Source organism: Plecotus auritus, assembly GCF_963455305.1.
Source record: "Plecotus auritus genome assembly, chromosome: 7".
NCBI classification, from domain to species: Eukaryota; Metazoa; Chordata; class Mammalia; order Chiroptera; family Vespertilionidae; genus Plecotus; species Plecotus auritus.
In genome coordinates, this window is record NC_137774.1 from 54,431,079 (window position 1) to 54,448,852 (window position 17,774).

General features: G+C 45.5%; 1 protein-coding gene across 7 annotated transcripts in view; it reads right to left on the reverse strand.

Moving 5' to 3' along the window:
- Window positions 1-5,395: 5,395 nt before the first annotated feature.
- Window positions 5,396-17,774, reverse strand: part of PRPSAP2 (phosphoribosyl pyrophosphate synthetase associated protein 2) — a 71,642-nt gene continuing 59,263 nt past the window's right edge. For 4 of the 7 annotated variants that reach the window (XM_080677280.1, XM_080677284.1, XM_080677286.1 and 1 more), the window contains 2 exons: window positions 13,581-13,727; window positions 5,397-6,134 (listed from right to left, as the gene is read on the reverse strand). In XM_080677280.1, the coding sequence (XP_080533406.1) occupies window positions 5,976-6,134; window positions 13,581-13,727 (306 nt within the window). In that variant the 3' untranslated portion in view covers window positions 5,397-5,975. Of the gene's footprint in view, window positions 6,135-13,580; window positions 13,728-17,774 lie in introns of all 7 variants that reach the window. The other 3 variants (XM_080677283.1, XM_080677282.1, XM_080677281.1) reach the window with 2 other exon arrangements.

Below are 17,774 nucleotides of genomic sequence, written 5' to 3' on the forward strand. Positions count from 1 at the left end.
TTCCCCCACCTGGTGAAAGAAATAGACTTACAAGTCCAGGAAGCCCACAGAACCCCAAACAAAAGGAATCCAAAGAGGACCACACCAAGACACATCATAATTAAAATGCCAAGAGCAAAAGACAAAGAGAGAATATTAAAAGCAGCAAGAGAAAAAAAGATAGTTACCTACAAGGGAGCACCCATACGACTGTCAGCTGACTTTTCAACAGAAACTATGCAGGCCAGACGGGAGTGGCAAGAAATTTTCAATGTGATGAATAGCAAGAACCTACAACCAAGATTACTCTACCCAGCAAAGCTATCATTCAGAATTGAAGGGCAGATAAAGAGTTTCACAGACAAGAAAAAGCTAAAGGAGTTCATCACCACCAAACCAGTATTATATGAAATGCTGAAAGGTATTCTTAAAGAAGAGGAAGAAGAAAAAAAGTAAAGATAAAAATTATGAACAACAAATACATATCTATCAACAAGTGAACCTAAAAATCAAGTGAATTAAAAACCTGAGGAACAGAATAATCTGGTGAATATAATAGAATCAGGGGCATAGAAAGGGAGTGGACTGATAATTCTCAGGGGGAAAGGGGTATGGGGGGGTTCATAAAGAGACTGGACAAAAATCATACACCTATGGATGAGGACAGTGGGGGGTAGGTAAGGGCAGAAGGTGGGGTGGGAAATGGGTGGAGGGGAGCTATGGGGGAAAAAAGGAGAAATAATTGTAATCTGAATAAAGATTTATTTAAAAAAAAAAAAAAAAAAAGAAAGTCAATGGAACAATATCCTCGGGTGAGGAGGAAGGAAGGAAGAAAGGAAAGAAAAGGAAAGGAAGGAAGGAAGGAAGGAAGGAAGGAAGGAAGGAAGGAAGGAAGGAAGGAAGGGAGGGAAATTGGTTCATTAACCTGGGTATCAAGTTTGTGGACATGGAGTTGTTTATAGTACCCCTTCATTATCACTTTGATATCCATGGGATCCATAGTGATGTCCCTCTTCTGTTTCTGGTATTAGTCGCTTATGTCCTCTCTCATTATTAGTTAGCCTGGCTAGAGGCTTATTGACTTTATTCTTTGTTGTTATTGTTAATCCTCAACTGATGATACTTTTTCCATTGATTTTTTTAGAGAGTGGAAGGGAGGGAGGGGGAAAGAGAAGAACATTTATGCAAGAGAAACATGCTAACTGGTTGCCTCTTGCACGTGCCCCAACTGGGGGCCCGGGAATGAACCTGCAACTCAGATATGTGCCCCTGACCAGAACAGAACCACGACTCCTTGGCCCAGAGGCCTACACTCTTAACCATTTATCCACACTGGCTAGGACTAATTTTATTCATTTTTTTCAAAGAACCAATTTTTGGTTTCATTGATTTTCTCTATCGAGTTCCTGTTTACAATTTCATTGATTTCTGCTCTATTTTTTATATTTCCTTCCTTCTGCTTACTTTGGATTTAATTTGCTATTCTTTTCCTAGTGCACACCCCCTTGCCTGCATCTCTCTGATCAGGAGCAGCCATCTGCACCGTTGCCCACTATTTGGAAAACAGTCCTTTTTGCCTACTCTGGCTTCCACAAGCTTGTGCAGACTTCTGCTTGCCACAGGGCCGGGCTGAGGAATGAGTATTCACTGCTATGCTGAGTGCCAATTGGCCAGAGTGAACCATGACTTACCACTCAAGACTTCTCTGGAAGGTCGAAAACAGTCAAGACCCTAGGCATCAAATTGGGCAGATTTTGCTACTGGTTTTTGTGTAGATGGGCAGACTCCTGGTGCTTCCTCCTCCATCTTGCCCAAATCCTCTGTTTGGTTTTTAGTATTTCTGTCTCTTTATTGATATTCTCTATTTAGTGAGACATCACTCTCATATGGTTTCCTTCACCTCTCTGAGCATATTTAAGATAGTTCATTGTAAATTTTTGTCTGGTAAGTCTGATTGGACTTCCTCACGGGTGGGCCCAACCTTATTTTTCATGCCTCCATATATTTTGCTGTTGAAAACTGGACATTTTGCATATTATAATCAGGAAGCCTGGAATACAAATTGTCTTCCTTCCCCAGGATTTATTGCTGCTTGGAGTTGTTTGTGTGGTGGCTATTCTGAACTATTTTTGTAAAGTCTGTAGTCTTTGTTGACTGTGGCAACTGAAGCCTCTGTTGAGTCAGCTCAGTGGTCAGTGGGTGAGTCATCACAGACTTACTTAAAAGCCTTAACCCCCAAAATAAAAATAAAACCTGTCTACAGATGGGCTCCAAATGTGTCGGGGGACATCCTTCAGCACTCACCCTCACTTCTTGTGTGGGCGGAGCCTGAAGGTCAGTGAAAGATGAGATCTCGGGGCTTTCTCGGAGTCAGGATGTGCTTGGAATGATTGGAAAGAGTACTGGGCTGTGGAGCAGGAAGCTTCGGCCTGAATCCTGGCTCCATGTGTCAGTGTGAGGCTTTGAATATAATCAAGAAATTATGAGAACCAAATGAGAACCGTGCTGGCATACAGTCATGGCTCACTTGGTGTTTGTACACGCATTCATTCCAAAAGCATAGTTCTCACCCACATTTGTTTGTCCAGAGTGATGACATCACAGTCAATCAAGAATAGAAACTATTAGCGTTTCTTTCTGTTACAGAATTTCTAAGTTCAACTCCCCATATTTCTGGCTGATTAAGTAGAGATAGTAGTTTGGAGGGTAAACAGGACTTCTCTGGCTCAGGAAAATCCTACAACAGACAAAAATCTGGTAACCCTGGTTTTCTCTGGGAGGGGACCTAGGTGGCTGAGGGGCTCAGTGGGAGACTTCCTTCTCTGTGCTTTTTGGCCCTCAGACCCCCTGTGCTTCCCACCTCCTGCAGCCCCTTTTCTCTTGCTCCAGCTGCGTGGGGTATAACGTAATGCTCATCACACCTCTGGGCCTCTGCTCGTCATTCCTTCTTCCTCCTCTCCACCTACTACCCTTCCTCACCCTCACATGCACAGCCGCTTCTTCGCCATGCCCCTACACTCCCTGCTAAGGCCTGCGAGGGCCCGGGCCTCAACCCCCACTTCATGGGGTTCTTTCAGGGGTTCTTCACATCCCTCCAGAGGCAGCTCTGGGCAGATACCTATCTTGGTGGATTTGAAGGGCCCTAGCTAGCTTTACCATAAGTGCATCACACAGAGGAAAACATCCCAGTACATGTTTCATTCACTTCTCTTCTATAAATTTGACCTTTCTTCATGAAACATCAAGAAAAATCATGCATATATGCATAATCCATGGACAGACAATAGGGTGGTGAAGGCCTGGGGTGGGGCGGGCTAGAAGGAGTCAATGAGGTAAAAAAGGGGCATGTGTAATACTTTCAACAATAACTATTTAAAAAAAAGAAAAATCATGCAGGTCAAACTTCATGGGACACAGCCACCTACAGGAAATTTCCTGCTGAATGAGCTCAACAGTAATATGGTACCAAAAGGGCAAAAGATGGGGGGAGGGGGGCGGGTGCTTAACATAGCTGAGTCAGAGGATGTGAGGTTTGCTGTGAAGTTGCTTCAGCCATTTCAGAGAACTCATTTCAGAAGGTCCAACAGGTACAGGTTGGCTCCTCTCTCACGGTGTGTGTGTGTGTGTGTGTGTGTGTGTGTGTGACCTCTGACACCCAAAGCTCTTCTTCCAATTGTGGCAATTGGTCAGAGGATGACAACCTGCTAACTGGAGCTGCACCGGCCAAAGCAGCTATCCCTGTAATATTTCCAAAGCTCATTTATTAAGATTGTACATCTCCATTTCTAGGAACAGGTTCTCAAAAAGCAAGAACACATGTTCAAGTGGACACCTCCATTAGGAACTGGATTAGAAGATGTGAAGGGAGGTAGTGAGGACACCTTTACTCGGGAGTAAAATGTGGTGGGGCCTGGAGGGATGTGGTGAGCACGAAGGGATGTGCAGACCTCTAGTAGCCCGGGAGCTGTTGAAGGGGGTCTCTCAGTGCTCAGCACACATGGGGCTCCAGGCCTGCTCCAGGCAAGCTCCCAGTAGCCACCCTGCTTTCGGGGAGTGCCAAGAAACCCCAGCATGGCAAACAGTAAGTGACTAAACTTCACTTTGTGTTAAGTCAACTATTTTATCCCATACTAGTGACCTGGTGCATGGATTCGTGGTCATTGAAAGGAAATTAATTAGAAGGTGGCTGGTGGGGCGGGACTGGGCAAGATAGCTGGACATGCCCTGGATCCAACCTCCTGTGGTCCCTCCCTGGCCGGCCGCACCTAGGGTGGCACCGTGGTTCAAAGGGAGTCTGCGGGGTCCCTCCAGCAGGTAGGGTCCCTCAGTCGAGCCGAAACTGGCTCTCCAACGTCCCGAGGGGTCCCAGAGTGGGAGAGGGCACTATGCAAAGTTGCTGTCATACAGGGTGTGGAATGCAAACGCAAGTGTGCAGTAAACCAGCTTTGGGGCCGATAGTGCCCCAGCAACAACATAACCCACGATCAAAGGTGGAATCGAGCGGCCCCGTGAGGAATCGGGCTCCTTCCTCTCTGGCTTCAGGGCGTGTCACCTGAGAACCGCTGCTGCCAAGTCACTGCAACTCGGCAGCTCCTGCACTGAGCGACTGCCCCCCTGGTGGTCAGTGTGCGTCATTGTGACTGGTCAGATGGTAGGAGGAACACTTAACATATTAGCCTCTTATATATACTAGAGGCCCAGCACACGATTAAATCGTGCGTGGTTAGGGTCTCTAGGCCTAGCTGCAATCAGGGCATATCCGCCACCCAGCGTCGCTCCCCCACCTCCGTGGCCCCTGCCCTGTGAACCTCCACGCTCACAGCCCCGCCCTGCAAGGCTCCTCAGCCTCAGCCACCCCCGTGAAGTTCCACGCTAACAGCCCCCGCCCAGCGAGGCTCCTTGGCCTCTGCTACCCACGCCCCGTGACACTCTTCCACCTCGCTAGCCCTATGAAGCTCCATGCTCACAGTCCCTGCCCCGCCTCCACTGCCCCATGACGCTCCACACTAACAGCCCCTGCCCACACATGGCCTTAGAGGGAGAACACACTGGCACAGCTCAGGAGAGCTCAGCAATCCAGCCTGGTGAACTCTAAGGCCCAAGTTTCGAGTTCTAAACTCTTACATGCTTGGCACTGACAAGAATCACATCACCTGCCCTGTGACCCCCTCTAGCATTTCATCCCCAAGGGCATGCAGGGCCACATTCTGTTTGGAGAATGGCTGTGCTGTCAAACAAGGAGCAAGGTCCCGCCCCACCCACCAGCCTGAGAATGAGTCCCTCTCCTGCCAGTCAAATGACTGCATGTAGGAACGTGCAGGTCTGAGTACATCCTTATGAGGCTACCATGTCATCCCACAAGTTGCAGCAGAGAAAACTTAATCAATGTGGTGAACATTTCAACATCCACAACATGTATATTCAGGTTTCACTTTATTTTAGTTATAAAACAATTGCCAAAACATAAAGGGTAAAAAATCACACACAAACACAGTAAGTTTTTATTCCTTCTTTTGTTGCAGAAAATAAATAATGGTCACATATTCCATGTGCTTACCTATAAGAGCATTTCTAAAAAGGTCATTCCTGGACTCGACAGTATAGGTTTTTTTGGCTTTTCAATTGCAGGTATCATACAGTCAGTAGACCATTTTATTTTATTAAATTTTTTAAGCACTTGGGCTCTAACAATTTTGAAAAAAGGCTGTTTGTGAACTTAAAAATATTCTTCCAAGTTATATTTTATATAGTTAGACTAAAAACACTAAGGTCTTAACTTATTTAAGAGGAGGATACAGTTTTTTATAAAAATTGCCCAAAAAACTCACAAACACCCAAATCGACAAAAAAAGTTGGTCTATCTTCATAGTAATTAACAAGAAAGGAACAAAACACAAATGGCCCCTGGGAAATACATCAAGTCTGGCCTGATCTCTCACAGCACACACTCTCACATTCCAGTTTGCCCCTTGGGAGTTATAAAGAAAGAAAGCTCTTCAGTCATCTAAGCCTATGTTTCTGAAAAGGTAGGACATGGACTCCCCGTTGTGAATCCGGCGGATAGCTTCTGAAAGGATCATGCTGATGTCCACAGTTTTGATTTTGGGGCACTGGAGCTTCTGGATTTCATGTGGAATTGTATTGGTAACCACCACCTTAGAAGCAAGAGAAAAAAAAACAAGAGCAGCATAAAACCAAGTAGCTTCCTGGTGCGACCTGGAATCTGATCTAGTCTCAAATCTCTGAAGAGGACAGCGGGTCTACCATACCTTCATCAACGTTTCAGTCCACATTTCTTAGCCTAAGATCTGCTAAGCTTACACCCACTAGTACAGCTACAGGCAAAAGGACATATAATAAAGATGTTCACAAGGGCGTGGAGAAACTGGAGCCCCCTACATCGCTGTAAGGATGGATAAGGGTTCAACTGCGTTGGAAAACCGCCTGGCAGGTCTTTAAGAGTTTAAACATGGAGTCACCATATGTCCCAGCAATTCTACTCCTAGGTATAAACCCAAGAGAAATTAAAATAGACGTTTATACAAAAGCTTGTACACAAATTCCCATGAATGAAGAGACAAAAAAGTGTTTTTTCCATACACTTCAGCAAAAAACAATGAAGTACTGACATACATGCTACAACATAGATGATACTACGCTGAGTGAAAGGAGCCAGACAGAAAATATAACACTGCATGACTGCACTCGTGTATAAGGTCAGAATTAGGGAAATCTATAGACACAAAGGAGATTAAGTGAAGCAGTTGCCTGGGGCTGGGTGGATGGAGATGAAATGGAGGGTGGCTGCTAATGGGTATGAGGTTTCCTTCTAGGAGGAGGGAAATGTTCTAAAATTGATGATGGTGATGCTGTACAATTCTGTGAATGTACTAAAAACACTGAATCATATACACTTTAAGGGGGTGAATTGTATAGTATGTGAATTACATCTCAATAAAGCTGTTATTTTAAAAAGTTAAAATTTGATAAAAATGAAAAAAAGATAAAACAAGCACTTTTCAATAGTACATGTGGAAGAAAAACCTTAAAAAAACATGGGATAGGAATAATTTTTATTACTTATACACTAGTAGCCCTATGCACGAATCCGTGTGCCAGTAGCTCTCTCGGGGGCCTGGCTGCTCTGCATCCGCTGCTGCCCAGAGGCTCTCGGCAGCCCAGAGGCCCATCTGCGGCTGGGAAATGCAAACGACTTCCCTCCCTGTTCTCAGGAACTCCAATAAAGGGCTTCCTTCCTCTTTCTCAGCAGGCTTTCACCCCTGTGCTTCCACCACCAGCCCCTCCTGTCACACTATCCTCCACTCTCCACCCTCTGGCTGCCTGGACTTGACCTTGCCCAGGAGTCAGGGGCCACTCAACTCTGCTCAGCTCACCAGTTCCTTCTTTTCTTACGCAAGCGTTCCATACCCAGGCCTGGCCAGAGGCCCATCCACAGCCTGGCCAGAACGCTTGCCTCGTTGCCACAGTGACGAAGCAAGCATTCTGCCAGGCCGCTTATGCAGCCTGCTCTCAGTGGCCACCCCCCTGGCACTGGAGGACTCTGGTGGGGCTGAGAGGACTGGGCGCCGCCATCTTGTGTCTATGGGCGCCACCATCTTTGTGACCGTTAATTTGCACATTACCCTTTTATTAGATAGGATTCCCTACTTCCAAAATAAGGCTCAAGATAGTTTACACTGCCGTAGCCAGTTTGGCTCTGTGGATAGAGTTTTGGCCATCAGACCGAAGGGTCCCAGGTTCAATTCTGGTCAAGGGCACATACCTTGGTTGCAGACTCCTCCCTGGCCCAGGCCCTGGTCAGGGCGCGTGCAGGAGGCAACCAATTGATGTGTTTCTCTCACATCAATGTTTCTCTCTGTCTTCCCCTCCCTCTACCACTCTCCCTAAAAATAAATGGAAAAATACACACACACACACACACACACACACACACACACACACACACACGACAGTTTACACTAAAGAAGCACATACAGACCCAACTGGTGTTGCTCAGTGGATGAGCATTGACCTATGAACCAAGAGGTCATGGTTGGATTCCTGATTAGGTCAGGGAACGTGCCCAGGTTGCAGGCTCGATCCCCAGTGGGAGGCATAGGGGGTATGCAGGAGGCATCCAATCAATAATTCTCTCTCAACACTGATGTTTCTCTCTTTCCCTCTCCTTTCCTCTCTGAAATCAATAAAAATATATTAAAAAAAATAAAAGGAGAACCAAGATGGTAGTGTAAACAGCGGTACTCACTGCCTCCCCACAACCACATCAAAATTACAACTAAAATACAGAACCACCATCATTCAGAACTGCCTGAAATCTGGCTGAATGGAAATCCTACAACTAGAGAAGGAAAGAAGAAGCACATTGAGACTGGTAGGAGGGGCGGAGGCACGGACCAGGCTGGTCCAATACTCATGTACGCTGTTCTTTTAATCAGGAGGGAGATGATCTCTGCAGAGGCCTCTGTGAGAAGTAAGGGGTCCCAGCCTAACACCAGACCCCAGCCCAGGGTTACAACTATGAGCTGTAAAGCAGGTGGGGATTATGGCTGAGTGATAAGGACCCATGCACGAGCTTCCATGGTCCCACTTCTTCCAAGCTCCAACGCTGGGGACTCAGACACATATGGCAGGAACTGGACTGTCTGACATCAGGTCAGGAACGTGGGGGCTGCTTTCCTCCAGACTGGGGTACTTGCAGGGGTCATTGTTCTGGTGCTGCCCCCCCACCCCACACCCCCCCCCCCCCCCCCCCGCCGTCACAGGGCTGACTGGCAACCATATCTGAGTCTCCATCAGCCTGGCTCACACTGTTTGCTCTACCTGGTGATTCCCTGAGACCCTGCACCATCCAATTTGCAGCCCCAACCAAGCTGTTTGCAGCAGCTTTTCCATATGAATGCCCTGTCCTGGCTCAGGCTTCTGACTGCTAAAAATCTCCCAAACAAGCTACAGCTGGTGACAGCATGCCCCAAATCTATCAATAAAAGGCCCAAGACCTGGTACAGCCGTGGGCAAACTACGGCCCGCGGGCCGGATCCGGCTGTTCTATCTGGTTCTCTTGCTCTCCCCTCCGCTCCTTTACTTTGAATTTATATTAGTTCACACAAACACTCCATCCATGCTTTTGTTCCGGCCCTCCGGTCCAGTTTAAGAACCCATTGTGGCCCTTGAGTCAAAAAGTTTGCCCACCCCTGTACTAGCACCAGCCTGCCTTGCTTCACAGCTGGGCCTTGCCTGGGCACCTCAAAGCCCAATAAAAATAGAAAATAGCAGCCAAGTGGCCCCAGACAGTGGCTGACTTTGCACCTCCCAGGAGGCCCTAGAGCCAGTGCATCAGTGGACAGCTTCAGACCATAGCAGATTACAACCCTACACATCCACAAGTGACACACTCAAGGGGAAGACTCAGTGAGCACCAAAGCCCCACTGAAGCAAGTTCTGCTCCATAGGGTTGTCTCCTGCACAGCAGCTCTCCCATTGTAATCACAGCTGGTCCTCACAGCCAACTGACCTGGAGGTCAATTCCTCCCAGTGATGCCAACAGCAATCAAGGCTCAACTACAACAAGACTGTGCACGCAGCCCACCCAGGGGTGCACCTAGAGTGCCCAGTTCAGGTGACTGGGGAGGCTGAGACACTGGGCCCTACAGGACACCTACAAGACAAGGCCACTCTACAATCCCAGGAGATAAAGCAGCTCTAGCTAATACAAAGAAACAAACACAGGGAAGCAGCCAAAATGCGGAGACAAAGAAACATGTCATAAATGAAAGAAATGGAAGCAAGCAAACTACTGAATACAGAGTTCAAAACCATAGTTATAAGGTTATTCAAGGATCTTCATGAGACTTTCAAGGATCTTCATGAGAATGTCAAAGACATGAAAAAGGACCAGTCAGAAATTAAGCATACATTAACTGAAGTAAAGAATCATTTACAGGGATTCAACAGTAAAGTAGAGGATTCTGAGAATCAAATCAATGATTTGAAATATGAGGAAACAAAAAACACCCAACCAGAAGAGCAAAAAGAAAAAAAAATCCAAAAATATGAAGACAGTGTAAGGAGACTCTAGGGCAACTTCAAGTGTACCAATGTTAATATAATGGGGGTCCAGAAGGAGAAGAGAGAGCAAGATATTGAAAACCCATTTGAGAGAAAACTTCCCCTACCTGGAGAAATACTTACATGTCCAGGAAGTGTAGAGAGTCCCAAATAAGAGAAACCCAAAGAGGCCCACACCAAGACACATCATAATTAAAATGCAAATGGCTAAAGACAAAGTGAGAATCTTAAAAGCAGCAAGAGAAAAGCTGTTAGTTAACTACAAGGGAGCGCCCATTTGATTGTCAGCTGATTTCTCAACAGAAACTTTGCAGGCCAAAGGGAGTGGCAAGAAATATTCAAAGTGATGAAGAGCAAGGACTTACATCCAAGATTACTACCCAGCAAAGCTCTCATTTAGAATTGAAGATCAGATAAAGAGCTTCACAGATAAGAAAAAGCTAAAGAAGTTCCTCACCACCAAACCAGTATTACATGAAATGGTGAAGGGTATTCTTTAAGAAGAGAAAGAGGAAGAAGAAGAAAAAGAAGAAGAGATAAAAAATATGAATAAAAAATGGCAACACATACATATCTATGAACAATTGAATCTAAAAATCATGCCCTAGCCAGTTTGGCTCAGTGCATAGAGCATCAATCAGCCTGAAGGGTCTTGGGTTTAATTCCAGTCAAGGGCACATATCTTGGTTGCAGGTTCTCTGGCCCTGGTCAGGGTTTGTAGAGGAGGCAACCAATCGATGTTCCTCTCACATAGATGTTTCTTTCTGTCTCTCCTTCTCCCTTCCACTCTCTCTAAAAAATCAATATTAAAATATCCTCGGGTGAGGATTAACTAACTAACTAAATAAATAAAGCTTAAGAAATCAAAATAAATGAACAAGAAATCTAATGAACAAAATAAACTGGTAAATAAAATAGAATCAGAGGCATGGAAACATGGAACAGACTGACGACTCTCAGAGGGAAGGGGATAGTGGGTGCAGGAAGAGATTAACCAAAGATCTTACCTATGGACACAGACAGTGGGATGGTGAAGGCCTGGGGTGGGAAAGGGACCAAGTGGAGAGGAGCAATGGGGAAAAAGGAGGACATCTGTAATACTCACAACAATAAAGATTTTTTAAAATAAAATTAATTTTTTTTAAAAAGAAGCATATACAGAAGGAGATGCTACAACAGAGCTGGACAGACATATGCATTGCCAGCACTGGGGACACGAAAACCTAGCCTTAAGTAATTATTGACTAATCATTTGGCACTTGATCTTCCTGGTAACTAAACAAAAATGGAAACATAAAAGGTTATATAAGTCTCAAAGGGGGGAAATACCTCCTCACTGGTATCACAGAATTTACTGCTCCACTCACACAGAACAAAGGCGCAGGGCCAGGCCGGCAAAGCGCAGCCTGCAGTGCGCTGTGGTGACCTTGTGGGCCGTTTCTCTCACTAAATTAACCACCCTCAGTGGAAAATGAATTTTCCCAATTTATTCTAACCATTTTTTAAAATAACAGATTTACTGAGATATAATTCACATACCATACAATTCACCTGTTGTTTTTTAAGGTGGACAATAATTTTATTTTGTGCATGCAAATCAGGTACCGCCAACTTTTTCCAACAATTTCCTCTCAAACACTGGAAATCATGATGCTGTTTTCTGGGGACAGCCCGATTCACCGCCATAAAGTGCACCATTCAGTGGTTTGGGAACATTCAGAGCTGTGCCAGCCAGCATCTCTCCAGAAAGCAGCCCTGCGACCTGAGCTGCACTCCTAGTTACCCTTCCCCGACCCCTGGCAATCACGAATGTACTATGTGTATAGGTGCCTATTCTGGGCATTTAATTTAACTACTTCAATTTTAAAGAAGAAATAAAAACACTTCAAAGCATGACTTATCAACCCCAAGCACTACCTACTGGCTCCTACTCGGAAAGAAGGGAAATTCGCTTCCTTCCACTTCTCTCAACTCCCACCTAACTTGTCGATCCTGCCATTACTGTTCTAAACTGTACAAACTACTGTGCAGCTCTGTTTTGTGTGTAAGTTTAAACGAAAACCCTTTGCTTCCTAACCAGGTTAGCCATTGGTTCCTTGCCCCAACGTGGTTATGCACATCAGTGAGTGCTGTCAGGATGCAAAGGCATCCAGGGCGGCCCTCCACTCAGGTGCTCCCACTGTCAGACGCGCCCGGGCCTCAGCTGGTGGCTATACTTCCCTCGGAACCACACTATGCTCTAGGAAGCCGGGCTCCAGCAGCCCCTCTGCACCTTGCTCTGCTTTGCTATTTCTAATGGGCCCACATGCAGCACCCGTGAGAGTCAGTCCTAGTGCCATTTGGATAGCCAGGCTGGGGGGGAGGTGGGGGGCGGGGAGCGCTGCCCCGGGCCAGAAGTCTTCTCACGTTACTTAACATGTGAATTCTGTACTCTTAGATTTGCCTCTCTGAATGCCTATGTCATTCTCAGTTCTTCGTCCAGCTAAGTAAGGAGGTTGGATTGATGAGAGACATGCAAGTCTGGCCATTGGTCTGTACTTTAACCCATTAAAGACAATAAACAGAGGGGCAGGCTCAGGAGATCTAATGTGAAGAGTAAAGATGTGAGACTTGGCCCTAGGAGGTTTGGCTCAGTGGATAGAACGTCAGCCTGTGGACTAAGGGTTCCGAGTTCAATTCTGGTCAAGGGCACGTACCTCAATTGCAGATTGGATCCCTGGCTCTGGTCAGGGCCCGTGCAGGAGGCAACCAATCGATATACCTCTCTCACATCTATGTTTCTCTCGCTCTGTTGTTCCCTTCCCTTCTACTCTCTCTATAAATCAATGGAAAAATATCCTCTGGGGAGGATTAACAAAAACAAAAGTTTTGAGACTTGGAAAAGTAAAAGTTTAACTAATTTAAGATTCAATAGCTAGGAATCTACGGGGACAGCACTTTTACTATTTAAGAGAGAATAAAAATGTGATTTATACGATCAATCCCCGTTTCCTGGCTGGCCTCCGGAATAAGAGAGGTGCATAAAGCAGGGCTATGCACCTGAACAGCCTTCCTGCAGCCACACGGGCCAGAGGCGGCTTAGGAAGATCGCCTGGTGGCTTCCTCTCCCCATTTCATATCGCAGGCAGCTGCACAGGGAGAGAGACGGCTTTGGCATCAGGCAAACGCAAATGGTTCAGCCTAGAAGCTGTGGGCCTTCAGTCACTGAACTTTTCTGATGCACAATTACTCACTTCTCCAAGGGTGCTGCTGGGACCCTGCAAGCTGCGAGGAGCTCAGGGAGGGTGCACAGCGCCTCAGTGCCAGCACAGACTCCTGCTCCATTCATGAGTTATCAGAACTATTCACTATTACTATGGGCCAAGGACCGAGGCTATAGTCGATGAAACACAAACATGACCTGTGTTTAATCCATTCATAACTACAAAACAGCTCCTTCTTCACCGCTCTCTGTAACTACAGCTCAGAAGTGCCAGAATGGCAGGGCAGGTGTGCCCGCACAGGCTGGCTGTTACCTCGTCGATGGCAGATTCCTCAATTAGTCGGGGGGCATCGGAAGATAACAAGCCATGCGTTGCCATCATGAAGATCTTATATGCCCCTCTTTCCTTCAGGGTCTCTGCTGCAGCGAGAAAGCTGTCAACATCATCGATAATGTCATCCTGTCAAATTACAGATTGAGTAAAATGCACATGAGCACGCTGGCAACGATGGGTTCAGACAGCCCGGAAAAGAAAGGGTCTAACTTTCCGGTAACAGTTTGCTGTTTCGTTTTAACGTGTGCAGCCGCACACTGCTACACTCCCACTGCACTCCCTCCGGCCTTCACAGCCACCCTGCAGGCCTGTCACTCACAGCGGCTTGTCTCTGCCACACTCCATGCTCCCTGCGGCTTCTGGCTCTATATCCCCACGCCCAGAACTGTGTCCGCACCATGCATGTGCTCCAAATACGTTTGCTGAATGTTTTCGTTTTTTAAATACATAGTAAAACCGTTACAAGATACTTTGGGTGGTTCTTCCTCTTTTCTTGCTAATTTTCCTTATTTTCCAATTTTTCTCCACTGTGCTTATGGGAAATACGTTTTTTTACATGTTTGTATAATGGGGAAAAAAAAACAATTATAATTTTTAACAATGTACCCAGTTCAGTGGTTTCTAATATATGGACCACAGATTCCCAGAGCAAGCTAGTAATATCTAGCTGGAGGCCTCTGGCCCTGGCGTCTGGGAAAGGGCTCCTGAGACTTGGTGACTTCCTGGGTGATAGGACTGCCTTTTGTTCTAATGGGGTGACGCTGGGTGGCCACTGGGTGGGGCTGGTTGCTGGAAAGAATATTCCATGATCAGAAGCCTGGGAGGGTAGCCCCACCCCTAATCTCAGCCAGGGGAGAGGGGCTGGAAATGGAGTGAATGCCGGCCATGCCTACACTAGAGAGCTCCGTGAAATCCCAGTAGCAGGGGCTTCAGAGAGTTTCTGTTCTGTCCTTTAATAAAGTGGTAAATGTGCTCCCCTGGGCCTGCGAACTGCTCTAGCAAATTAACACAACAAAGGAGGGGCTCATGGGAACCCCCATTTGTGCCAAATTGTACAGAAGTTGGGGGTAACCTGTTACTTGTGAACAGCATCTGAGTGGTGGGGGCAGCAGTCTCCTGGGACTGAGCCCTTAACCTGTGGGATCTGGCACTATTTCTAGGAAGACAGAATCTGAGCTAAACTGTAGCAGAGAATGACTTGATGTGGGGAAAACCTCACACTCTGGTGACCAGAAGGGAAGTGTTTTGTGTGAGTAGTAGAGAGACACACAGGAGAGAAACAGGAAAAAAACCTGCATCTTTCCTATTATACCCAGGCTACCAGCTATTTCAAGCCCATGAAGGTATCAAGCATTGTCCAGGATTGAATAAATATTCATGTATTTTATACAGAGTGGGGCAAAAATAGGTTGATAGTTGTGAGTATGCAAAAGAGCTTATTCTTGTATTAGTATTTATTAATAACTAGAGGTCCGTTGCACGCAGAGATTCATGCAATAGGCCTTCCTTCCCTTGGCTTCCAGCACCGGTTTTCCTCTGGCACCCGGGACCCAGGCCTTCTCTCCGGCCAGAGTCTGCCATCTTCCTCTTCACTGCAGACTCCGGAGTCTGTAGTCTTGTCTTCGCTGCGGCCAGAGTGCCACTCCTGTAGATCCCTTCGCCCCTGCCCTCTCTCTCATAGCAGGCGTCCTGCCCGGCCTGGCCACTCGGTGCCTGGAGCAGCTGGGCAGCCGCCATCTTTGGCCTTCTAATTTGCATACTCACTCTGATTGGCTGTGGGTGTAGCAGAGGTATGGTCAATTTACATGTTTGTCTATTATTAGGTAAGATTGTATTCTTTTCCCTATGAACAACTATAAACCTACTTTGCCCACATTGTGTGTATGTATATATACAACTCTTTTAAAATATATATGGATATTACTATGAGCAAAGAAAAAATATACATATATTACTTTAAAAGCACTACTGGTAAAATGGTACACCACTCTGAAAAACAACTTGACAGGTTCTCATAAAACTAAACTTGCAATTACCATGAAGTCTAACAACTGTACTTTTGGTCATTTATCCCAGGAAAATCAAAACTGTTCACACAAACATTATTATTCTCTAATAGCAGAACTGGGGGCTGCCCACATGGCCCTCACGGGTAAGAGGCCGGACACGCTGTGGGGCCTCCAGGCTGGAGCACTGCTCAGCTGTAAGGACGGACTGTTAACAGGTGTACCGGTTAATAACGCGTTTTTTTTTCAATAGATGGAGTTACACATATGTTGATATATATGCGATTTGATATGTATGCAGTTTGTTGTAGTGACAGCAAGCTTCAGAACTTTATATGTCAAATTTGCTGAAGGTGTTAACATCATAGATATTTTTACGCTTAAAAATGTCCAATTTCATGCCAAAAAAGAGCATTTGTGGGAAGCTGTAATTACTTTATTTTGAAGAAAAGTGCTGCTGAAAGTTATCGTATATATACTTCAGGAAGCTTATGGTGAACATGCTCCATCTCAAGATACTTGTGAACACTGGTTTAAGTGCTTTAAAAGTGATGATTTCAATGTGAAAGACCAAGAACGTCCAGGTCAACCAAAAAAGTTTGAAGACCAACAATTACAAGCATTATTGCAGAAAGACTAAACATTGCTCAGCAAACAATTTCCAATCGTTTACAAGCAATGGGAAAGATTTTAAAGGAAGGAAAACGGGTGCCACATCAACTGAACGAAAGACAAATGGAAAACCGAAGTCATTAGTAAAATATTGCTTCAATGGCACAAAGGAAAGTCTTTTTTGCATTGAATTGTGGCTGGCGATCCCAAATGCACAAAACCATGGGTTGATCCAGGTCAACCATCAACGTGGACTGCAAGGCCAAATTGCTTCGGAAAGAAGACAATGCTCTGCGTTTGGTGGGATCAGGAAGGTGTGGTGTATTATGAGCTTCTAAAACCAGGTGAAACCATTAATACTGATTGCTACCTACAACAAATAATCAATTTGAACCACGCTTTGATCGTAAAACAACCAGAATGTTCCAAAAGACAAGGCAAAGTAATTTTGCTTCATGATAACACACCATCACACACTTCAAAACCAGTTAAAGGCACGTTAAAAGATCTTGCCTGGGAAGTATTACCCCACCCGCTGTATTTACCAGACCTTGCTCCTTCAGATTACCACTTGCTCCGATCTATGGCACATGCACTTTCTCAGCAGCACTTCAAAATGTACGAAGAAGTGGAAAATTGGGTGTCTGAATGGTTTGCCTCAAAACAAGAGAAGTTCTATTGGGACACTATCCACAAATTACCTGAAAGATGGGGGAAATGTGTAGCTAGCAATGGACATTACTTTGAATAAAGCACTTTTGATGTTTCTCTTGACATTATCGTGTTTTCTTTGATTACAAAATCCACATTATTAACCTGTACACCTGATAATATACAACCTGGGTGGACCTCCAGGTTGTATATTCCATTTATGAGACTTTCCTTAAATCACAATTACAGAGACAGAGGATAGACTAGTGACTACAAGAATTAGGGGTTGCCTATCCGGTTTGGCTCAGTGGATAGAGCACCGGCCTGTGGACCAAAGGGTCCCAGGTTCGATTCCAGTCAAGAGCACATACCTCAGTGGCAGGCTCCTCCCCAAGCTCTGGTCGGAGCGCGTGCAGGAGGCAACCGATGGATGTTTCTGTCTTTCCCTCTCTCTTCCACTCTCTCTAAAAGATTAATGGAAAAATATCCTCAGGTGAGGATTAACCAAGAAAAAAAAAAGAGTTAGAGGTGAGATGAGGAGGAGGTGGGTGTGGCTATAAAGGGGAAGCAAGAAAGAGCTTTCTGGAGGAATAGTTCTGAATCTTGATTGCAGTGGTGGTCACACAAAGCTACATGTGCGATAAGACTGCATACATCCATACACACACAACACTGGTGCTGTTTGAATCAGCTCAAAGGAGAGTGGCAATATGAATTTCTAGACTATGTTACTATACTACAGTTGAACAAGAATGAGGAAACTGGGTAAAGAGTATGAAAGACCCCCCTGCATTTTTTTTTTTTTTGCTACTTCCTAGGAGTCTATAATTTAAAATAAAAAGCTTAAAAAATTTTTTTAAATGCAGTTGCAATAGAAAGGGAAAAGAGTGCTACAGATATTGTT